The sequence below is a fragment of the Drosophila subpulchrella genome, chromosome 2L (genome assembly GCF_014743375.2).
Source record: "Drosophila subpulchrella strain 33 F10 #4 breed RU33 chromosome 2L, RU_Dsub_v1.1 Primary Assembly, whole genome shotgun sequence".
NCBI classification, from domain to species: Eukaryota; Metazoa; Arthropoda; class Insecta; order Diptera; family Drosophilidae; genus Drosophila; species Drosophila subpulchrella.
The window spans coordinates 12,369,443-12,392,351 of record NC_050610.1 but is presented as its reverse complement, the minus strand read 5'-3'; the positions used below and the strand labels follow the sequence as shown (position 1 = coordinate 12,392,351).

The 22,909-nt window shown below is 40.6% G+C and overlaps 6 protein-coding genes across 8 annotated transcripts in view; 3 read left to right on the top strand and 3 right to left on the bottom strand.

Moving 5' to 3' along the window:
* Positions 1-6,611: 6,611 nt before the first annotated feature.
* LOC119547479 lies at positions 6,612-8,378 on the bottom strand. The gene is made up of 2 exons (XM_037854364.1): positions 6,868-8,378; positions 6,612-6,683 (listed from the first exon to the last, which is right to left on the bottom strand). The coding sequence occupies exon 1, from the start codon at positions 8,286-8,288 to the stop codon at positions 6,912-6,914; it is 1,377 nt and encodes a 458-aa protein (XP_037710292.1). The 5' UTR covers positions 8,289-8,378; the 3' UTR covers positions 6,612-6,683; positions 6,868-6,911.
* A 358-nt stretch (positions 8,379-8,736) lies between these two features.
* On the top strand, positions 8,737-13,487 carry LOC119546669. The gene is made up of 3 exons (XM_037853128.1): positions 8,737-8,932; positions 8,994-9,070; positions 10,837-13,487. Exons 1-3 carry the CDS (start codon positions 8,838-8,840, stop codon positions 13,422-13,424), a joined length of 2,760 nt encoding a protein of 919 aa, XP_037709056.1. The 5' UTR covers positions 8,737-8,837; the 3' UTR covers positions 13,425-13,487.
* LOC119546670 (early boundary activity protein 1) lies at positions 9,095-13,499 on the bottom strand. The gene is made up of 2 exons (XM_037853129.1): positions 13,306-13,499; positions 9,095-10,492 (listed from the first exon to the last, which is right to left on the bottom strand). The coding sequence occupies exons 1-2, from the start codon at positions 13,336-13,338 to the stop codon at positions 9,386-9,388; spliced, it is 1,140 nt and encodes a 379-aa protein (XP_037709057.1). The 5' UTR covers positions 13,339-13,499; the 3' UTR covers positions 9,095-9,385.
* Positions 13,500-13,691: 192 nt separating this feature from the next.
* LOC119547451 (early boundary activity protein 3) lies at positions 13,692-15,408 on the top strand. 2 transcript variants are annotated; one of them, XM_037854313.1, is made up of 2 exons: positions 13,692-13,772; positions 13,831-15,408. In XM_037854313.1, exon 2 carries the CDS (start codon positions 14,061-14,063, stop codon positions 15,198-15,200), a length of 1,140 nt encoding a protein of 379 aa, XP_037710241.1. In that variant the 5' UTR covers positions 13,692-13,772; positions 13,831-14,060; the 3' UTR covers positions 15,201-15,408. The 2 variants fall into 2 exon arrangements, with proteins under 2 accessions (XP_037710241.1, XP_037710240.1); XM_037854312.1 differs by having other exon boundaries at positions 13,701-13,772; positions 13,887-15,408.
* A 92-nt stretch (positions 15,409-15,500) lies between these two features.
* On the bottom strand, positions 15,501-17,245 carry LOC119547630 (protein ovarian tumor locus). Of its 2 annotated transcripts, none has more exons than XM_037854561.1 (2): positions 17,108-17,245; positions 15,501-17,042 (listed from the first exon to the last, which is right to left on the bottom strand). In XM_037854561.1, exons 1-2 carry the CDS (start codon positions 17,151-17,153, stop codon positions 15,541-15,543), a joined length of 1,548 nt encoding a protein of 515 aa, XP_037710489.1. In that variant the 5' UTR covers positions 17,154-17,245; the 3' UTR covers positions 15,501-15,540. The 2 variants fall into 2 exon arrangements, with proteins under 2 accessions (XP_037710489.1, XP_037710488.1); XM_037854560.1 differs by having other exon boundaries at positions 15,501-17,045; positions 17,108-17,235.
* Positions 17,246-22,032: 4,787 nt separating this feature from the next.
* Positions 22,033-22,909, top strand: part of LOC119548395 — a 34,090-nt gene continuing 33,213 nt past the window's right edge. Inside the window, exon 1 of the mRNA XM_037855621.1 lies at positions 22,033-22,319. The gene's annotated coding sequence lies outside the window, so the exon portion shown is untranslated. The remainder of the gene's footprint in view (positions 22,320-22,909) is intronic.

Here is a 22,909-nt window from a genome sequence, read left to right as displayed (position 1 = left end):
TTGAGTATATTTACCAACTTTTTGATAAGTAACACTACTGACTGAATAGTTTATTTGTTGTGATACAACAGTGGCGGATCCACGGGGGGGGAAATTAGGGAAATTTCCCCCCCCCTTGGAACCACAGAACCTGAAAATTTTACTTGTTTGCTAGAAAAATATTCTCTGCAATAAAAAAATGAAAATACAACAGTGACACTCTTCTATAATTTGTACTGTATTTCTCTCGCAATAATAAGTTTGAACCCCAAATCGAAGAATAAGTTCAATTTCCCCCCCAAGAATTGTCTCTGGATCCGCCACTGGATACAATGTAAATACCGCCAATTCAACTTGATTCGAGCAAAATTAAAACATTTTCAACTACAAAGATGTCGTTCTGTTTTTTAGATAATTTTTAAGTCAGATGATAATTAATAATATATGTATGTATATAATGCCACTTACTTCTTATTATTCAACCAAATGATTGTATGACTTTATAGAAGTCAACGCAATAAATTACGTTTAGATCAAACGTTTAGCTTGGAAATGTGTCACTTAAGCAGGCATAAATTATTTAAATTCATTCATTTATCACTGTTAGCTTTCCATCCCCCTGTGCATTTTACTGGCATTTTCACCGCCCGTTTAATTTCATTTACAAATCAAACGTCAAATCATTTCACATATCACTGCATTCCATCGGGCCCAAATGTTCCCGTTTTCCCTCGTCATAGCCCCCTATATATGTATGCGCACACCCCCTTGGGTCTTTGGGCTTTCTGCCTTTTATCGATATTCAAATATGTCAGGTCGCCCTTTATTGATTACATTGCCAAACAATTCGGAGACACATTTGGACTTATTGTTGCGCCCATTATGCGCTTCATTTAACATCGCCTGCTTTTGGGTACGGAAAGTGTTTAAATGCCGCTTCCGTCTTGTTTTCCCAAGACTCGCATTCCCCACACTTTTTGGATGATTCGGAAAAGTTGTCTTTCGTGTACCGGTTTTACATATAAAAACATACACGAAATGTGCGTGTTTTATTGATTTTCATTTACGCAAGTATTCATAAAAATTGGTTTCTGATGTGTTTTTTATGATTGTGTATTCCTCATAGGACATCTTGTCCTGGGTACCTCGTAAACATTTTTATTTGAGAATGACAATGGGATTAATATAAATAAATTTGTATTAAATATTAATTAAGTGTGATTAAAAATATATCGAAGTTTGTCAAAAATTGTTTGGATATTTATATTTTAAAAGTATACATTTTTTTTTTAAATAATTTCTTTAGATAATTTATGACTAGGAATTTAACCAATCTATCCCACTGTGCTCGTTAGTCGCCTGTTTTCGGCACTTTTGCCTTTTCAGACAAATTAAATGCATTAATAATGCATGAAAACATGTAAAAATATTGATAAAGTCGCGCTCAATTCTCGCAGCATTCCCTACAGATACCGAAAGTGGTCTTAGCACTTCAAATGTGAGCAATCGCACGTGGCATATGCGGCGTATGCGTAATTTTCGCATAATCATGCGGTGTCCCAGGCTATTGAACACACTCACACACACAGCAATAAACCTGTCAGGGCGGCCTTAAAAGTAAGTCTCTAAATGTTATTTACACACACAGAAAAAAAGGACAATCAGCGGGAAAAGGAAAGAAAGGATCTGCTATAGAAGGAGCATCCCAAAATTGTACTGAGAAAAAATCTAAAAGGTGTTAAAGTACTTAACAAGATGCATTTATTTTCTATCTGGATTATCTCGAATGCTTTTATAATCTTAATACGTTATATTTCTTACATTTCTAATATTGTGTTATTTAAATCAAAACTATATTGATCAACAATATTTTCCTCTGTATAAACCGAATAGTATTATCTAGAACGCTTTTATAATCTTCATATTTACTATTTCTAATAATATTTAATATTATTTTATTTAAATTAAAATTATATTAATCAACGATATTTTCCTCTGTATGAACCGAATAGTATACGGTTTAGTTTTTGTGCCTTCATCGGAAGATCGTAAAAATTAAAATGATTGCCCAAACTTTGTCCTCTGCACGTGTAAAAGTTTTGTCGTTATGCTGAGTAGCGCTGTCGTTAATGGGTTCCCTTCATGTGTGTTCGCTATACGTAGTGTCCCCTTGGAAGGAAAAAGACATCTCCTTGGCGACCCGGCAATCCAATTGCCATTGAGCTTTAATTTACAGCGAGCAAATTGTCGGTGGCTCAACGCAATTGCAATTGCCATAAATCAAAGGTCCACAAAGTATTCACAACTATTTTTTATTGTTCCTCGCTGTGGGTAAATACGTAGTTAACTTAATGAACACGTTCCATTTGCAGACAAAGCCAAGCAGAAAAGGAACTTTGTCCTCAAACAATGCAGTCATAATATAAAGCGTTTGTTTGACACATAAAGTCAAAGACGGTAAAGACGTTTAAGTCATCAAGGAATCCATCTGCAATGGCCTTGAGTGATGTTAACTTGGCTCTGTTGTTGGCAGCGGAAATTGAGTGGAATGAAACAGCTGTGTGTGGTATGCTCTGTTAGCGAACACGTGGCGTATGAGTGATTTTAGCTGGCAGAAGCTATTTAATCTTCAAATAAAATCTTTAAATTATAAGGCAGAAGGTTTTTAATCTTCAAATAAAATCTTAAAATTGTAAGACAATAAAATAAGTTTATTTTAATAATGCCCATTTATTTGCTCTGCCTGCATCTTGTCTCCGATTAAATCTAGATTTGTTGGACTCAACTTTCGAACGCCTTTTGTCTTATACCCACATCTCAATGCTGTTAAATAACAATTTCAAACAATTCCCTCTTGGCTTTTGAAATTAAATGTAGCATGCCCCAAAACCAACCATTTCTCATTTCCCGTTTTGCCGACATCCCGAAATTTCTATTATAATCGAAACTTTTTATCGGCGCAATGCGCACTTGGCGAAACTTTTGCATTTCGCACGAGCTCGAAATTACTTTGTCCTGGCGGGGAAATGTCCTGCGGCCACTTGACGCATTAGCGAACTGCGAAAGCGTTACAATCGTGGCCATAAACATCATAAAATTCCGTAATTGAAACCAGCATTATTTGGGGAGAGGAGGAAACTCTATTTACCAAACCAGTGGGCGATTATATTGTCTTTTTAGGCGGGGAAGCTGATCGGATTTGGGAGGACAGCAGCTTACCTGCCCGCCAATTACGCTAATTATCATTACAATTAGCTGGCTAACTTTGCGCTTTTGTTGGGACTCGCATTGCCGTATTTATTATTCAGAAAGTCTACTCAAAACTTGGTTACAAGTCGACGTGGGTTATGCCGTGCGATGTTGTGAATTGAGAGTTTTGAGTGTTAGTTATTAAATTATACATTTATACTCAAGATTAAACTTATATAAAATATTATCAGGAATAATATATATTTAAGAGATGCAGAACTTGCAAAAATTCTTTAAAACCTGAACTGCAGCTGCATTAACTTGGTTTAACTTCTTAGTTCATTATCTATACTACCATTTAAAATACACATTTTACTTGTCTAGTTCAATGAATATTTATAAAAATAAAATGAACTTGAAAAAAAATCTATAGAATCTGAACTTCCTCTGCATAAACTCAGTTCATCATCTCTTTTGTTTTAAGCCCAAACTTTTAATGAGCCTTCGGACGGAAATTTGCAAATTGAGTTTATACTTTGTGGACTTGGCTTACTCTCCAGATTGGAAATGAAACACATGTCCCGAGCATTTGGTCCGATATTTCAGTGAGCAGCCACTCAGCGACGGATTCAAATGGAAAAGTTGACTCGCTGGCTTGCAGCAAGTCGTCCGGAATGACTTTCCTCTGAGGCTGCACGGCCTAAAAAGGAGTCCCGAAATAACACGGAGCCCTGTGTCCTCCTGGTCCCATAGAGTAAACACAATTCAATTAACTCGGCGCTCGTTGTCGGTCGGTTTTTGGGGGCATTGTTGTGTGAAGGAGCAGGCACCGACGACGCTAAAATAACTGAGGACGACAAGCCGATGATGGCACATTGCCAAAGGCACTGGAAGAGCAGGTACACCTCGAGAAATACCCATATATCATACAAAAAGTCAATCAAGTTGGTCAAATAAAAAATAAATGCGATATACAAAACTATGGGTAAAGAAAATAGATTTAATGATTGTATCTGATCCAATTAAATTTAGTTTTAATAAAATTGGATATAATTTGGGTTATTTTGTACTTAATTCCAGTTAAATCTCATCATAAATTACTGAAAACTGTTAGTCACAGTGCATATGCTGCAGTTACTAAATGCATGCAACAAGCCGCAAGAGTAGCGTGGCTACAACAAAACATTTGCATTATTAAAATTTTCATTTGGCGGCTTTTCAGGAAAATAAGGAACCGGCTAATTGACCTTTTGTGGGGTATAAACCAAATCTTTAGCTGCTCTGAGTGCAGCAAGTACAAATTGAATTCTACTTTGTCTAAAGCTACAAATCATAAAGAGACCTTATCCAGTTCCATCCTTAATCACTCTCAAACCAATGGCTATAATAACTATTGTATGCTTAATGAGCTAAATGCTGAAAAACTTTGACTTAACCGAGCACAACGGGCGTCAACGTTGCGTTGGCTCATTCATCATCTGCAAGAAATTTAAGCAAAGTAGCAGCTGAAGTGTAAATGTCATTGTCAGCCGGGTTGGGTTGGGCGAAATCGAAGGGCAGATGGCGGAGGGTGGTCCAGGGGGAGTTCATCCTGTGACCTTTGCCCATACCCTATACTAAAGGGGTATACCGAAAAAAGGGGTTAGCCTTGAAAATAAAATGTTGAACATTTTTGTAATTAACGAAACTTTCTAAAATTCTATAAAGTTGTTCCTATATTCAAATATTACAGGTTTTTCTGATCAATTCAAATATTAAAAAAAAACCCAGCCTCTGATGAAGATATGTATGTGGCTCCCTAAATATTATGTAATTTCTAATAACCTAACATAAATCAAGATATTCTAAAAACAGTAAAAGTAACATATCCAAAAACCTTTTAATATGAGAATAAATATTTTTAACAGATATTGTAAAGAAATAAATAATAATTGTTGGCTTGCCTTCGGTTAAACTTTCATCTTCAGAGTCTGGCAGGATATTCATGTCTCTATCCTGGCATCCTAACTCCCGGCATCATCGTTACTCGTGTTTCTTATTGCTTCTTTTATTGTGCGACACAGCGGTTGGGTGGAGTCATCGTCGGAGGAACAGGACATCCAAGGGATGCGATGCGTGGCTGTGGCACGGAGCTGGAGATGGTGATGGAGACGCACGACTGCCGTTGACACGTTGGGGAAAGCGGAAAAACCAGGGAAAAACTACGGGGTTTTCCGAAAGGGTAGACGGCGTCGCCAAGGCTGCGGGCTCTGTGGAGTGTGACTTTGATTTTCGGTTCGGTTTGCGGGGCACTTTTCGGCTGGGACTTACCTTGGAATAATGACTTCATTTTCCGCCGCATACATTTCCAGCAATGTCACGCCTGGCCGCGGCGGCTTTGTTTTCATTTTCCTGCCTTTGTTTTGTTTCTTCACCTCCAAAGTTGAAGCCACAAAGGGAAGAAAATCCATTGAAAGTTTTCCTCCCCTTTTCAGTTTTTTTGCCCTGAACAAACGGACTTTGACTAAAAATAGCTAGTGAAAATTCCTTTAAATTTAAGACTATACAATCTATGTTTTTTTGGGGCTCGCCCTAACAGTGTTTTATTTTTAAGGGCAATTTGCCGAGTGGGTAGTTTGTGGGCTGGCCAGGCCGATATTTTATATAATGTTTCAATTTGCCATCACATAGACAGACAGATACGGCTGTGAGGGCGTCTGTGTGCGTATGATTGATATCAATTTTGCTTTGATGAACGCTCCAAGGAATTGCCACCGAGTTTATTTATTATACTTTTGGGTAGCCTATTCCTATCCCTATTCCCATCCTTCGTGGGGGGAATCACATTTTTATACAATTTCCCCGCCGCAAATTCGAAAAGCAGAGTTTACTTGAGCCCCTGTCCTTGCGGTTTTGTGGTCCTTGCGGAGGGTCTGGCCCGGCTGCCAAAAACTTTGCCTCTGCTACTGGAACTATATATAGACGCATATATATATGGAATGTTTACATCGGTATGCTGGCTGGCATCCCACATAAATATATTTAAATCAGTCTGCCTTTTCCCAAAGCATTTGCATATCAAAATGTGGTAAATCAGAAGGAAAAAAAAAACTTACCAAAGAAGAATCAAATGGTGAAAACATTGACACGATTTGGTCAGAACGACAGCCGAAAATTGATTATTTCATTTATTTTCTGACACGAATTTCTTGCGCTGCAAAAATTCTCATCAATTTCGTCGTCTTGGGTGCATGTGTGAAAAATGGACCTTAAATGTTGTGAACTTCCATGTATGTTGTATTGACTAGTTGATAGGGCGGATAAATAATGCATTGTGTCTGGGTAGGAAATCTAGCCCCAGCCCTTCTGGATAGATAGATGGGGCAACCATTTACATACAGTCTGGTAATCGCGGTCTTCATTATTGAAATATTTATTTTAACAAATGTTTTAAGTGTTTTTGATTGGTAATCAGAAGTATACATTTGTATTCAAAATTATATGTTTATTTAATGACGTCGCAACTTCGAACGGTTCTAAAAATATGAAAATAAGAGAAAAAATATAAAGTTTATTAAATTATAAAATACAAATTAAAATTTTTTAATTAGTAAAAATGGACTACATATACTCTGAACTCAAATACGATTACACAACGAGCAATTCAACATAACAAACCAATTTAAAACTGAAAACTAAATAAACAAATTAAATTATTACCAATGATGCTCATGGTGATGATCATGATGACGGTGTTCCTGCTCTTAAGACCCATCGGGGTAGCGGATAATGTTGATTTCGACATTATTAGCACGATAATAGTAAGATAGTGAGCCAGGAACGGCAGGGTTAACAGCATGCTGGGCCTGAGGATCACGATGTTGTGAAGACTGGGCTTGAAGCTCACGATGTCGCGAAGAATGAGCTTGAGGCTCACGATGTCGTGATGCCTGGTCTCGAGACTCACGATGTCGTGAAGCCTCACGAGGCTCAGGTGGACGAACAGCCGGATCACGTGAAGGAGGATTAGCCTGGGCTTGACGATCACGTCGTGGTGTACGGTGAGCCGGAGCTCGACGACCACAATATAGAGGAGCGTTAGCCTGGTCTTGAGGACCACATTGTGGTGGACGGGCAGCCGGAGCTTGAAGAGCAATCATATTTTGTTCAGCAGACGCTGCTTCATAAGCAGCCTGTGCTATAGCAGCTTGGGCTTGACGAACAGCCTGAGCTTGATGAGCGGCCAGTGCTTGTTCAGGAGTTTGTGCCTGTGGTTGATGTGCCTGAGCTGAAGGAGCAGCCTGAGCTCGAGCAGCCTGTGCCTGACGAGCATCCTGTTCTCGAGGAGCAGCCTGAGCTGGACGAGCAGGCTGGGCAGGCCGCAAGGTCTGACATCCGAAGATGTAGCGGATATGCCGATCCTGAACTGGCTGCTTGCAGTAGGGGCAGTCGCCCACGCGCCTTAAGTGCCGCCGGATGCAACTGTCCCCGAACAGGTGGCCGCACTTCAGGGACACCATGCGATGAGAGCCCTCTGCTCCCCAGGGCGTGAGACAAATCGAACAGTTGTTCTCGTCCTGGATCCTCTCCAGCTTCTCCTCCACCGAGCAAAGTTTGTCCCCCACCTCGTGCAGTTTCTCGTGGAAAAGGTCCCGCTGGTCGGAGAGGTCACTGATCTCCGTGCGTAAGTTATCAGTTTGGGCAGCGTTCTCCTGAAGGATACTCTCTACGATGGCATTCTTCGACTGGTCCTGCTCCAGGACTTGCTGGCGCAGAACCTCGCATTTGGCGAACTCCTCTTGAAGCTGCTGCAGCAGTCCGTCCCTCTCGGTGGCCAGACCATCCTTCTCGCTGGCCAGTTCCCGGTTTTGGCACATAAGCAACTGGACCCTTTTCTCCAGCTCCTTCGACGAGCGCTTGGTGTCCATCAGCAGCTTGTTCCACTTCAGCAAGGCGGCCTTCAGCTCGTCCTTGCGCTTGACCATGGACTGCGTCCGCATCTGCTCCCTGCGAAGTTCAGAAATCAAGTCGGCACGTTTCATCCTGTAGATTCCTCCACGATTCGGGGACGCGGCGGCTTCATCCTCAACTAGGACGGAGTCGTACTCCATCTTTACAGAGATCGGCTTCTGGTTCTCCATTGTTTGTCAAGTTATATCAAGGTGATTATAAGTTATATCAAGTACTATTTCTTTTTGAAAATAAGTCGCAAAGCTCGACTGACAACGGCACGAAACAGATCGAAAAAGTAGAGATGTCAAAATTTCGATTGTAGGATCTATCGATGCTTTTCAAAAAATTTTCGACCGGATAGTTCTACTTGCTGTAAAAATTTGATTCACCATATATGTACAAATTTTAATACCCATATTACTTTAATATATCTTTAAAATAAAAAGCCACTGCACTCACTTACAAAGAAATATATTAATTGAAAATATTGTCCCTTCCTAAATGACTATTGATTATAATAATAACGACAGTACAAAATTAAAAAATAAAATTTTAATTTTAAATTTAGTGGTTTCACTTCTGCGTTCCTATCATGTTTTAAATTGGATTCCGTTGTTTTCGGAACTCAGAGAAACGGAAACGGTTTCTTGCCAGTGCTTCAACACGCATCAAATATTTTGACAATCAAATTCAGCTGTACATTTTCCAAATTATCTGTAAAATTTTAATACAAAAAAATGAGTGCCACGAATATTCAATTCCAAAAGAGTTTGGCTGCTCAGCAATTTGTGCATCAGCGGCTTTATAAAAACCTGACTCATATACTGGAAAGGTAAGACGTGAGAGATTCCTCGAGAAGTTTTTCAAATCCTCAATCTTAATTTGTGTTTCAGATGCGAGGACTTTCCCAAAAAAACGCAAAGCGATGATTCCCTGACCCGCATTCACTTCATATCCACTAAATTTTTGGGTAAGAAAATGGGTAACTTTATTCAATCGGTGCACTGGCTTTTTCGGCTGTGCCGGGACTAAGTTTACTATAGTATCGTCATGAAATTATTAAGGACTTATGTATGATATGATAAGAAAGATTAAGCAAGGTCATTCCAAAACAATTCCCAGGATATATCTACAAAATCCTTTTTTTTCCGAAAATTCTTTAAAGAATCTAGAGAAATTTTCTGGAGACTTATAAATTTTCCGTTTTCCAGAGAATTGCTCTGGAAACTAAAGAATTCCCAAAGTAATTGTAAAGTAGAATCTCCTGGGGATCCTTGGGAGTCCCCTACTTCGATTTGCGCTGCATTCGCGACCGTAGCATCTTGTTCTCATCCGCACATTTCGTGGTGATGGCGGTGCGCACTTCCCGGGGAGTCATGTCCAGGCTATTGGTCATCAGGTAGACCAGATCGGCCACCTTGAGTGGATCCAGCTGCTGTTTGCTGGGGCGGGCACAGTCCTTGAAAGCCGGAGATGGTTTTCCGGAGAGCGTGTGGTGGGCCAGGGTGTCCCGGTCGAAGATCTCGCAGAGCAGCTTCCTGGTAATCGAGGGTCCGGTCATGTCCCAGTTGATGGCGCTCAGGCTGACGCGGGATACCTCGGTGCCATTGGGACCGATCATCACCATCGGAGATTGGCTGTCCTGGTCGAATTCGAAGCCAGGACACCGACGCTTCGCATTCGGCGTGGAGGTCACCGGCTTCTTAGAGCGCTTCCTCTTGTTGGACACCGGCTCCTCGCCGCCACCGGGCACATAATCCTCATCGTCATCATCCAGACCAAGGTCCTCGTCATTGGTTCTTGGCGTCGAGGTGTTGTGCTCATCGGCGCCATCGCGAAACACATCAAAGGGCTCCGAAACCTCCTGCTCCTGATCTGGCTCCTGTTCTTGTTCCTGCTCCTGCTCCCGGTCCATTTCCTGCACCTTCTCGATCTCGACGGTCAGGAGATCCAGGGCCTTGCGCTTGCTCCGCTCCCATTGCTGGAGGAGCTTCATGCGTGCCTCATTGACCGCCAGGATGGTGCTCCTCATCAGCTGCGCGTTCTCCACATCCTGCACAATCTCATCGAAATCCTGATCCGGCTCATCTTCATTACGCGGCGATCGCTGTGATCTCAGCAGTTTCTCAGCAGCCAGGGTCAGGGTTTCCAGGGTGCTCATCTTGCCATTATCCGACATTTCGATGTGACGCATGGCACAATCGGCAAATTCGTTGGCTTCCTGGATACGCCGCATCTTGCCATCCTCGCCCTCCTCCTCCGTGAGTGAGTCATCTGTGCGCAGGCGGGCGATGATCTGCTCCACCTTTTTCTGCGTCTCCGAAAGCTGAACCGTCTCGGGATCGTAGGGCAAAAGGGTCAGGGCGAATTCCAAACGCTGGCGACGATTGATCTGCAGGGGAATATATTTGGTCAACATTTTAAAAAGAGGGTCTTATTTTAAATATTTCAAAATATATTTTAGTCGTTTACGTTGGGATGGTAGATTATATCTTGTTCTTTTCCATAAGCTTTAATGAAAACTACGATTTCCAATTTCAAAATTCAATGTTCTTTCCGTTTCTCCAAGTTCTAGTTCGTAATATTCTGACTCACCATAGTTACATATGCTTGGTGTTCCAATTGTAAACTGAATTGATACTTATAAGTCACTGGCTTATATATCACCGCGAAAAGTCTGTCAGGTAGTCTGGTAGAAAAAGTACCTAATCCGTTTATTGCCCTTATATTTTGCAGATGCTTCCTCCGCCGATCTGGTGACCAACGGGTTGGATAGTCGCCGCCTACCTGCGGGAGGAGCTTGCAGCTGCCGTTCCATTGCGGGTCGTTCGGTGCCCGCCGGCTTTAAGCATCACCCGTTATCCATTATCTCGGAATCGACCCAAACCGTGTCCACCCATGAGATGGCTACTCAAACGGGTATCCAAAAGGATACTATTGATCCTGACTTTCTAGATTGCCAGTTCAGCCAAGATGCATCCACCCAATCTGTAATAAATATGCAAGATGCAGAAACACAATCGGTATCAGATTCGACAAAAAACCTAAACAACACCCAAACCCAAACGGAAATGATTGTTGTTAAAGAACCTAGAAAAAGTGCTATTAAATCGGAACCACACAAGAAAGATAATCCTGAACATGAGGATGGAAAACCTCAAAAATCAAATTCTTCATTGCGAAGAAGTTTCTTTAGGCGTCCAGTTATCGTGGTAAATGGAGGGTCTTTCATACCTTCCGAATTTACAAATAGAGTGCATCAAGGTAAAGCGGAGCACCCACCGCATCCATTAATAGTTACCTCGCAAAAAGTAGATCAGGAGACACAATATGAAAACCCACGCACATCAGAAGTAATTCAATCGAATCATAATGCCTCTGGACCTTCAACTTGCTCCAAAATTCTAGATAGGGTAGAGGAACTAGAAACAAAGTTAAGGAGGCAAGAGCGATCCCTGAAAGATCTGCAAGGCTCTGTAAAATCATGGAAAGCCCGGGAAAGTAAACCTTCCGAATGTAAGATTATATTTCAGGCTCAACCGAAACAATGCCAGTTACCAAGAAAACCAGAAACCTGTGACCAGGCCATACAGAAAAAAGGCGATGATGATTGTGAGTGCAACAGAACTTTATCCAAAGAATTTATTCAAATTTTTATAAAGTCGGAATCTCCGCATCAAACCAACGAATCAAAAAATGCTGGATGCGAAGCGAGTTCCCCAAACAATATCCAAAAACCCATTGCCCGGCAATGCAGTAGGGATAACAATGAAAATTGTAGAAAAAGTGTATCAATATCAGGTCTCCCAAAATGTTGTAATGATGATAAAGCTGGAGATTCTAGAAAGAATAATCAAAAGTCAATAGACACTCAGTGCTTAGAAGATGCTGATAATTTTCTGCAACAATTCAATCGGGTTTTTGCCAAGTCCAAAAGTGAGGAAACGATTTGTGGTAAAACCAATAAGATCCAGAAGCCCATTTCTCCTTGCTGTTCTTCCATTCCTTCAAAACAAAATTCGAAGCAACAAGGGATTAATCATCTACTTGATAAGTTTGTTGTTCGAGTAACAAAACCCAATGACGAGTCCTTAAATGCAAGAAAGGCTTCTTCCACATCATGTTTGGATAAAAATAAAATTTCAAAGCTATCACAATCTAACCAAACGGAGGAAAAGGAAGTCTACAAGTCATTGATTGAGCAATTCGTCAATCTATTTTCAAAAACCAAGACGTGTGAGAATAAACAAGCTCACAACTCAGAATCTGAGAGTTACTCTTTCGACGGAATGTTGGCAGAACTATTAAAACTATTTAACAAGCCCAAAAGCCTGGAGCCAGGTGCTCTAATGGAGGACGAAAGACCCAAAAAGGTCACCATATCGGAGGGGGAAACGGTTTTGGAAACAGAACAGAAGACAAAATGCAGTTGCTCGAAAGTTCAGCGCAGTGTTAAATCCACTGCAACACAATCTGAGATAAAAATGTCGGATATGAACCTGGATGTTAGGGATCGGGATAAGAGACCATGTGAATTGCAAAGGAAATCTACGATAAGCGAGCTGTACGCCTCCAATTTGTCTATAAGGAACACCCAGCCAGGAGATCAACTACCATGTGGTTGCCAATTTTGTGGCGATGGCAGACAGCCAGTGCTGGATACCTTTCTAAGCGAACTACTTCACCTGATTGGATCAAGATCTTTCAGCGAAGTGGTGCTGACCATACTCCGGAATGAGGGCAATATCTACCATATCAACGTCCGTGAGATGGCGACGGGCAATGTCCTGGGCTGTATTCTGGTCAATGGAACCGCGATCAATGAAGCCATTGCCTTGGGGTTATTTGAGGACATCCACACATTCTGCGAGCTGGACAGGCGCAGGGAGCATGATCCCAGGGCGTGCCCACTGGGATTCGACGCTCTTTGTCCACGGGAGCGAGGCGGTGAGATTGTGCCGGATGTAAAAGTCGACACAGAAAGGGCCATCGAGTTTTCCACTCGAGTTTTGGGTGTTCCCGCTGGACAAGCCGGGCGCTTCTTCTCCCTGACCAACGCCCTAAAATTGTCCAGGAAATCACCCTTTCACAGATTTGATTTTTCAAAGCTAATCCGTCATCGAGATAATCTACTAAAAAGAGGTCGTTTTGGTCGAGGAGCAGTCACCGGTGAACTAGTTTACATGGGTAGCGATGATCATTTACCATTAAAGGATGTGTGTGATCCGGTTCAGACATCCAGCTTGTTCCTTCGTATCGTTTCTGGCCAGGATAATGACGTTCAAGAAGATGAATCTAAAGTTGTTGAGTACCAATCGCATTAGCTTGTGAAAACTAAAAGTGTTTACATTTATCAAACAGCTGACAGTGTAATCCTCTTTTCAAAATCTGTTTTTAAAATTTTGTTTCATATGTAAGTTTCTAAGTAACTTTCTAAAATATATATTTGGTTTTTATAATCAAAATGTTTTGGTATTGAAGTTAGTTTTATCTGATGGATTATAGTAGTTAAATTTGATTTGTAATGCATATTATTTTGCACTTATCAAATTAGCAGCAAGGAAACAGGTAGAAATGTAGATTTTGCTACAGTTTCAAATGTACAATTCACATTTACTGCCATTTAGCAGCTGCGTATTGGGGGAAATCCGCGCAATCAGCTACCTTTGCAGGTAATATACAATTAGAATAATCCCAACTTGAGCTGAACTACGGTTTAATCCCTGCCAGATGTTGGGCCTCAAAAATGCAGGTATATTAAGTTAAACCTATAAAATATCTTTCAGCGATGAAGGAGTCATCAGTTTGTCAAAAGCATTACAGTCAGCAACACATCTAACTATTCAGACAACTTGGAAATTATTTAAGATAAACTTTTAAAAAAATATTAAAAATAAAAACACAGAAATAATATTTTAAAAGAATTTGAGAATACATATTCAAAAGAAATATCCGCCACTATGAGCAACATCAGCAACGACAGTGGTTTGGATGACTCTGCAAACAGTGGCGCCGTGGTGAACGCACATGCTCCCTTGGCAGCCACTCGGCTGTCCTGGTTCCTGGCCGAAGTGGATGACGGGTCGATGAAGAATGGTAAACCAAATGGCCAGCCCCGCCTGTGCGTACTCCACTCCATGGAGCTGCTAGAATCGGATGTATCAGACAAGTACATGACCCGTTTCGTGGAGTTCCGGGTCAATGGAATGGTGCTGGAGGCCAAACTCATCCTGGCCGCCGATGAGAGGCGCCTGGTCGATGCTGCTCTGCTTTCCATGAGCAAGGTGGAGCGCGAGGATGCCAGTGCCCAGCAGTTGTTGGTCCAGTACACCGACAACGAGAAGTCGGGCGAGCGTCTGGTCCAGAAACTGGTCTCCCCGAACAATGTGATGTGGATAAGCACAAAGCCCGAGCTGAAGGGTAATCCCCTGGTGAGCCTGGCTCCCGGCTGCATTGCCCATGTCTTGTATGCCTACGAAAGTCGTGATTACATGGAGAAGATTCTACTGCACCTGAAAGCACGCAGTTTTGATCTCGCTTTCGATGATAATTTGGGAACCGAAACGGAGGCCATGACCGATGACACTTGGATGCTGGTGCAATACAGTCCTGAGCCGGAGATGGTGGTCTACCAGGTGGTGCAGTACCGCCAAACCGTGTGGCGCAAGGAGAATCTCTTCAAGGATGTGATTGCCTACATGCAACTACCCGGCAGCGACATTGTCCTGCAGGCGGTGGTTATAAGCTATGGCCAAGACAAAGAGGTCCAGGAAGCCAAGTTCGAGGAATTGAGAAGATTCTCTTTCGAAATTGATTTCCCCCTGCCCGAGGAACTGGAGAAGCAGCCGGATCATGGCACTTCCACCGCCCTCTTCTCACGCACCAGCTTGTATCAGAAGGCGGAGCAGCGGGATGCGACTGGGGAGCACAAGGAGCTGCGCAAAAGTCTGGAGCAGATGAGCGAAAAGGCCCAGGGCGAGGCCCAGATGATCATAGATGCCTTCGACATGGTGGACAATATCAACAAGAATCTGCAGAGTCGGTTGTCCGGAGAATTGCGTTCCGCAGTGGAGGCAACATCCGGAGACGAACTGAATTAAACTGAAAAACATTTTAAATTTAATTTATGTGTAGCTAGTTAAGTGATTTCAAAGTTTAAAACTTACATAGTTTACATTATTAATAATCCAAATAGTCATACATTTACAAAGAGCTGCAACCACAAAGTAAAATAAATATTTTTGTGACTTTGAAATAGATAAGTGGATATTTAAAATATTTCAAAAATAAACACTAAAATACATATGCGTTTACAATTTTTTTATTGAAGAACTATAATAAAGAAGATATTTTTTACAGACTAAACTTAGTTATTTATCAGTTTTATAACTCTAGAGGGATGAAAAAAAATGCAAACATTATAAAAAAAATTGGGTGCAACTATGTAGGAGGCGGCTTGGGCTCATTAACAGAATTGATCATCACGGATGAGTTGCGGACAACAAATGGAAGCGGCATCAGGCCTGTCGGAGCTTCAACTCGTGGTGGTGTGACATAGAAGATTGGCCCGGGAGGACGTATCATCAGTTGATGTGTCATTATTCCAGGAGGACCAAAAAGGGGCGGTGGAGCCGGTAGAAAAACCGGGCGGGGAATGGCCTGCGGTGGAGGCGTGGAGAACTGAGGGACAGACGGAACCGTAGATATCTGTTGGTCAGGCCGAGATTCCACTTGACATTTAACAGGCGGAGTTGGTTGAGACTGCTTTTTGGGACCTGGATCAGTTTCTTTGAAGTCTTGGCGTTGATTCATTTGTCGTTGCCACTGCTCTTTTTGCCTCTGCCTCTTTATGCGTCTCAATTGGTTGCGTCGATTTCGGCTGAACCGCTTCTTGGGCTGACAGTCCCAAGGTTGAAATTCGCTTGGCGGCGGAGGATGTAGATTCTTATAGGGCACGTCTTGAAATTTGCCCTGCCCCTCGACAAACACCAGGCAGGAGGATTTATCTTCATTAATGGCCTGGATATGGCAAACGCTTAGCTGCCGTTTGGCCTCTAACTCCACCTGGCACTTGGCTCCCACCTTGAAGTCATAGTCGCCTTTATAGACATTCGAATTATTACCCTCGCGAATGTCCTTGTTCAGGCAACTAAGCTCCACGTTTCGATACATATAGGGATCCAGGGACTTGGCTGTCATATAGGAGATGGGTGGGCGATTCCGCTCGAGAAAACGTCGCATGCAGGACATCATATAACGGCCGAGCTTTATGTTGGGATTGTGGAACGGACACTCCCGGTAGTTGGCCAGGATACAACGGGTGTTCTCGGGGCGATCGAGCTTGAAACTGCGACCGTTTCTGCACAGCAATCGGATGACATTGCCGAGCGGATCGAACTCCAAGTCGGTCCCCCATCTGAAGGTCTCCGGATAGAGCATCCATTCCACGGCAAAATCGATGTCCGGCAGGCGGAAAAAGTGCTTGTAGAGCATCTTGAAGGCCACGGCCTGGGCAATGGCGGCCATCTCGATGTCCGACTTCTCAAGCACGGAGTCAAAGTGCCCGCGGTTGCTAACAAAGATCCTCAGGGTCTCCGGGTAGTCCTTGCGGTCGATGACCAGACGGCCCAGATCGAAGGGTTTGTAAATAATGATGTTCCGACGGTACAGGTGGGCCAGGGCGCGCAGCTCCAGCATGGTGCCCGGCGTCCTGGCCAGCTCCAGCTGCCACAGGTACTCGTCGTAGTCGCCACTCACAAATCGCCGGAAACTGCGCCTCTTCCGGAACATGTAGCGAACGCACTCCATGCGGACCTCGTGGTGCAGCATCTGGCTGTCGTAGACCTGCTCGGCGATCACGCGGAACAAGCACGAGGGGTCCATTACCATGTGCTTCCGGTAGAGAAGGTGCCGCTCCAGGAAATGGTCGACCGGATCGGGTGCTCCTTCCAAATAAGTAGGAAGTAAGCCCTACCGTTTTTAAGGCATTTGTTATTTTATCACTTACCTTTACTCCCAATGGAAACGGATCGCTGAAGCACTTCCGACATCATGGTTGGGACAGACGGAAAAACACAAAAATTAACTTGAATACTTTAGTTATATTAATTAATTTTTAAGCGGAAATAAGGAAACTACAAAAGCACGCGGCTCGTTCGACGTTGCCAGATCAGCGCAAAACAAACTGAGTCGTTGAATATGGAACAGTGGAACTGAAACTATTTTTGCTTATTAGGAAAGTGATTCAGGCTTTTAAATTGTAAATTTGTAACAAATAATAACAATAATAATAACAAATAATTTACTTTATTTTAGATTTTTAAGTATATATTAATTACAAGGAGCAAAAGTCCCAACAAAAATAATTAGATATTAGTTTGTGTCGAATATATTTCCTCAATCAACTGAATTCACAAAAAATGTATTTTAAATGACTTGTTGTGGCAAGAAAAAATATAAAATATCAACAAATGTTTTTTTATGTATTCAAGAAGATTTCAATAAAACAAATTTCCAGTCTCTCATATTTAATAGTTATTTTAATAAAAATTTTAAAATTAATAAAGTTGAAAAAGTTGTCTAGTAAAAGTTAAAAGTTTGTGTCGAATATATTTATATATAAGTATTTTTAATATCCATGGCATATTTCTTGATTATTGGATACAATTCAAGTAAAATGGTAACTAAAACAAAATTTATTTATTGAGCTCTTGAAAGGAACATTATAAACGGCAAAAATAACTATTGAACATAATGTTGCAATAAATAACTACAAAAAGCATTTAAAACATTTTGCATGAAAAAGGCCTAGAAATACACCAATGATATTTAATATTAAAACGTATTTGACACCTTAGTAGGTTGGTAATTGATTGAGAGACAGAAATAATCGAGTGAAATATGTCGACATAATTCGATTTCTGCACGTGTCGCAATCAATATTAAACGTTTACCGTGCGAGTGTGATGCTGCACAATTAACTAAGCGCTTTTCCATTATTTAGCCATCATAGATCATTCATGGGATTTATTCCCCCAAGCGAACCACTTCATTATCATCAGGAAAACAAACTCGATAATGAAGTGGCCCGAAAATAGACTTGCTGAAGATTTAAGCGTTTCTTCCGCTGCCCATCGGGATATTGACTTGCTGATTATTTTTATTTGCCTGGCAAACGCTTCGATTGAGACATAAAACTATGCCAACACACTCTGGGGCATAAACATTTATGCACACGATTAAGAGGGCTGTTGGTTTTTATGTTTGGTTTACCGCTTCCGTTGTTGCGGCTACCAGGCTACCAAGAAATTCCAGCAGATATTGCGTATACGCATTAAATGACCCAGAATGAGATATGTACAAGCAAACAGAGAAAAACAAGACTAAAATTGGCAAAAACGAAGGGAGCTGATTAAAGAGTGGGTGTGAAATCAATAAAACATCCCCATAAATCAATGAAAAACTAATCAAAAAATCAAAAGCAAAAGCACTGGGGGATTTGTTTGGAACTGGCTGCCAAATAAAAACTATGTATGAAAAGCGTATTACACGAAAAATTAGAGATAATTTTGTTGGAAATTTCATTTAAAATGCAAATCAATTAAATTAAAAAGCGCAACTTTATTTGCAAATTTCAATTTATGCAAATGCAACAGCAGCAGTAGTAGTAGAGAAAAAAAATATTAAAACGAGGTTCTGCCCAAGCCGCAGGCTTAAATGCTCATTAGTGTTTTGGACCAAAAAAAGGCGAAAATAAAATAAAACCCCCGAAACTAAAATGAAGAGGGAGAGCAGTGGAGCGTATTTTCGTCGCCTGCATCGCATTTACATTTTTGGATCTAGCAGCACCCATATAAGCAGTGTATATATAAGGAATATTCCCCATCTAAATGCAAAGCATCTCAAGAAACGGGGGATTTAACTTGCCGAATTGCATGCAATTAACTGGGACTTATGGCCAAAAAGCCAAGGCTAACTTGGATTTTGGACTTTGGCTGAAACAGAAAGATTTCGGCTGCTGCATTGTTATGCGTCCTTGCGTAAATAGATCCCCTTTTAATGATGCACTCCAGTGGCAAAAATAACAAAAATATCTGGCTTGTGACAGCCTTTCAGCCATTTGCTAAGCCTTCGTTTTATTTCATTGTTATTTCAAGCGAAAAGGTTTTTTCTTACTTCATTGTTTTACGTTTTAAAAAAAAAATCTCATTGATTTCTGCACAAACAATGCAATTCACATATATACGGAAAATGTTAAGCATACGCAGCGTTGCACCAGCCAAAAGTTTGCGCATGCAAATTTTCCGATAAACTTTAACTAATTAAAAAGTAGCTCTTAATGGCACAAAATACCGCAAAGGTTATACATTACTTTTCAGCTAGAAAGTGTACTTTTTGTGTGTGCTGGGGGTGATTACAAATTGGCATATTGTGGCTACAGTTGCAAGTTGTAAGTCGCAGCAAATTCCCTTGCCACATGTGGCACAGCAGGAGGTCTAATTCTTGCGGCTAATTCCGAGTTTGTTGCTCTAAGCCTCGGGCATTTGGTATCTAGCTTCCCGGCGTTATGCACAAAATTGTCAGCACACACAGACTGTTGGCCACACACGATAAAACGAAGGCCAAACAAAACCGCACACAAGTTACCAGCGGTTGCAGAAGATAAAAAATAGAGCAGGGAAAAAAGCATGTTGAACACACTGTTCTAGCCCACAAGCAGTTGGCCAGGAACTGCAGGGAGCTGCAGTTTAAAAAACACAGCATTCAGCCACTTCTCGACTGGACTCCAGCCAAAGAACACTCCGGGTTTAAGCTGTGCGTGCGTTTACTATCAATAACTTTTTTATTCACTTTTAAAGAGCATTTACACCATTTGGCTGGTTTAATCTTTACTTATGGGGTTACTTTTTTCAGATCGTATGAGCTTTACTCAAGCTAAGTTTAATCTCTTTACTTAAGCCGTAAACTTTTGAAAGCTGATTGTTTTTCAATTTTAGCAGTACCTGTTATAAACCTAACCTGTGCAAAGAATTTATATGTTTGCGTGCCAAGAAATTACAATAAAAGATAATTTTTTCTACTTATAACAGATATATATTGTATATAAATAAATATTCAATCAATTTATGGCATCCTACCTGTGCAGAGAATTTATATGTCTGCGTGCCAAGAAATTATAATAAAAGATAAAAGAATTTTCTTTATAACAAATATATACAAAACATATATATTTAATAAAATTATGGCATGGTTGCTTAGGAACCTTATTATTTTTGATAAGACATTTACTTGTAATGTTCAAATTAAAATTAAAAATTTTAAATCGTTCATTACAGGTATCTAAAAATAAAACTCAATTTGTGGAATGTTTACTTGGAAGTCTAGTTTTCTTTTATTAGAAACCTAAATATTTATTTCGATAAATCTAAGGCTTTCCTTCTTATAAATTGTTTAAAGCATTTATAGATTCTTTAAAGTAAAGACAAAGTAGGAAAACAAAATCCAATCTTTAATATAGAGACATTTTCAGCGCTAAAAAAAACAGAAGCATATCGGGTATCAAAGAGTCGGATTCGTTGGAGCATTTATTTTTTATAATTCACTTGAGTCTTGTTAAGACTTCTGGTGGGCAGCATGTGTGTGTTTATGGGCCACCTCATCATCAACTCGTGCCCCGGCTCCAATGAAAACCCCTTGGAAAACCCCAGGAAAACCCCACATGCAACCACTTGAATTTTCTATGGTTGTTGCTGCTGTTTGTATTTGCCATGCCATTTGTTGGAGGAATTTTTCTTGATTGCCTCGCCCTTAGCATTTTGCTTGTTTTTCGCTTATGCGTCGTCATCTTTCTTTCGCAGTTTCCACTTGCTTTTCCCATTTTCCACTTTTCCACTGCCTGGCAGACAGTGATTTTGACATTTCACGCGCATTTGTTTGTTATGCTTTTCTGGCCAGCAGCATTAAAGCGCGGGAAAGGTCAACAATTCCCTTTTTTTTTGCTATTTTTGCATATATAAGTGCGTGGGGCCATGTATTCATAGAAATCGTAGTGGGGCATAATAAAAATAAAGGCTATGGCACGCAGGCTCATTAACATTTGCGAGGCACGTGGCGGGAATGACGCTAACTCAGTTGCTCCCCAGCGGCGCATTTGACTTAGCCAAATTGATTTTCCGTCCTGCGAGCCAAACAATCTGGCACAGCAAAAAAAAATACATAACCATATCAGTTACATTACCATCCCCAGTTTTGCATGGACTTTTCTGGCTTTCCAATTTCTAATCCAAGGCCTTTTATGATCATAACTTATCCGAATATTGGCCAATTTCAGTGCTTATATAGATGGAGGGTTATTTATGCAATGCAAATATATTTATACAATATCAACCACAATTTATAAGAGCCTTGCAAATATTAGTCATAATTTAAAAGTCTACATTTTATTAGGGCCTAGTAAATGCTAATCATATCTTAAAAGTCTACTAAATGTATAAATTATTTTTAGCTTTCGTCAAAGTATTTGGTGTATCATGATTTATATATTATCCTTTTAAAATTGAAATTTTTTATAATATTTATTAATTTTAAAATTTAAAAAAAAAACACTTGATTCACTGACTGAAATAAATGCTAAATAGTACAGCAAGTAAGTAAAAAAGTAAAGTAACTATTTACCCATCCAAAATTGTTCAAAACTAAACACTTTAATATGCATAAAATTCCTTTTCTCTATTTGTTTTCTCTGTATTCCCTCAAAGCAAAAATAAACATCAGGCCGACACACAATTTCACTCAAAACAATTATGAATGAATGGCCAGTGAGGCACTCAATCCGGTTAACAGAGCAGCTGTTGCTGGCGAGCGCATGTTAACGCTTTCAGTTGGCCAACAGCCACAGCCTCTGACAAGTTTTCTGGCTTTCAGTCCAACAACAGACGTCGAGGCGAGAGCACGCGGCCAAAAAGACGTGCGCATGTCAAGTGGCGAATTGCGAGTTGCGTCGTTCGGTTTTCGATTTGAGCCACATGACGTATACGCGATACGGTCCGTGCCACTGCGCCTGCATTGGGTATTGAGTCAATAATGGTCAGTGGTCAGTGCTGCGGCTGTAGTGCGTGAGCCGAGTGGCAGATAATGTGTCAATAATTGACTGACTGGGCAATCGCTATTGCTCGATCAGCATGTGAACAGCCTTAAAATAACTGGGAAGGAACTTCGATGTAAGCCTAATGAGTACCCCATAGAGGTTACTAATTATAATGAGTTGGTAGTTAATATAAATGTCTACAGTTTGCACAAACATTTAGTAAAAGTGAATTGCAGTATCTAAAATATATTGAGAAAGTAACTCATTTTCATTGAATAAGATTTTTTAGTGATTTAAAAAGTCTTCAAGAGTGTATGTCGAATTTGTATATTACATATAATAATACATATATATAATAATTACATATAATATATATTCCTGCGACAGAAAAACCTACAAATTTAATATATTTCTATGCCATTAAAAACTTTTAAAATTGGCAGAAATCTCTTAAAATGCGGTTTAAATGAAGACTGTATATTAGAAAGTTAAACTAATTTCCAAGTTGTGCCATTTCGATTATTGCTAATATAACGAGGTCTATATTACAAAACCGTTTTTTAAAGAAAATTGTACTGATATGAAGAACCCAAACCAAATGACCCCATTTAATTTTTAAAGTATAAGCCCTGTGTTTCACTTAACCAAAATGATTAGATAAAATAATGAACAAGGTGAAATAAAATAAATATATGAGCCCAGGGCCTTTGAAACAATCCAAGG

What these genes read in the sequence shown, in the direction of transcription:
- LOC119546670 (XM_037853129.1), bottom strand. Translation starts at nt 13,338, where the DNA reads ATGTCTGAACCGGATCACACACATCCTTTAATG. An exon ending in ATCACACACATCCTTTAATG is followed by an intron (nt 10,493 to 13,305) that starts GTAAATGATCAT and finishes ATTCCCCTGCAG; the next exon opens with ATCAATCGTCGCCAGCGTTT.
- LOC119547630 (XM_037854560.1), bottom strand. Translation starts at nt 17,153, where the DNA reads ATGATGTCGGAAGTGCTTCAGCGATCCGTTTCCATTGGGAGTAAAG. An exon ending in CGTTTCCATTGGGAGTAAAG is followed by an intron (nt 17,046 to 17,107) that starts GTAAGTGATAAA and finishes CTTATTTGGAAG; the next exon opens with GAGCACCCGATCCGGTCGAC.
- LOC119547479 (XM_037854364.1), bottom strand. Translation starts at nt 8,288, where the DNA reads ATGGAGAACCAGAAGCCGATCTCTGTAAAGATGGAGTACGACTCCGTC.
- LOC119546669 (XM_037853128.1), top strand. Translation starts at nt 8,838, where the DNA reads ATGAGTGCCACGAATATTCAATTCCAAAAGAGTTTGGCTGCTCAGCAA. An exon ending in CTGACTCATATACTGGAAAG is followed by an intron (nt 8,933 to 8,993) that starts GTAAGACGTGAG and finishes TTTGTGTTTCAG; the next exon opens with ATGCGAGGACTTTCCCAAAA. An exon ending in CATATCCACTAAATTTTTGG is followed by an intron (nt 9,071 to 10,836) that starts GTAAGAAAATGG and finishes TATATTTTGCAG; the next exon opens with ATGCTTCCTCCGCCGATCTG.
- LOC119547451 (XM_037854313.1), top strand. Translation starts at nt 14,061, where the DNA reads ATGAGCAACATCAGCAACGACAGTGGTTTGGATGACTCTGCAAACAGT.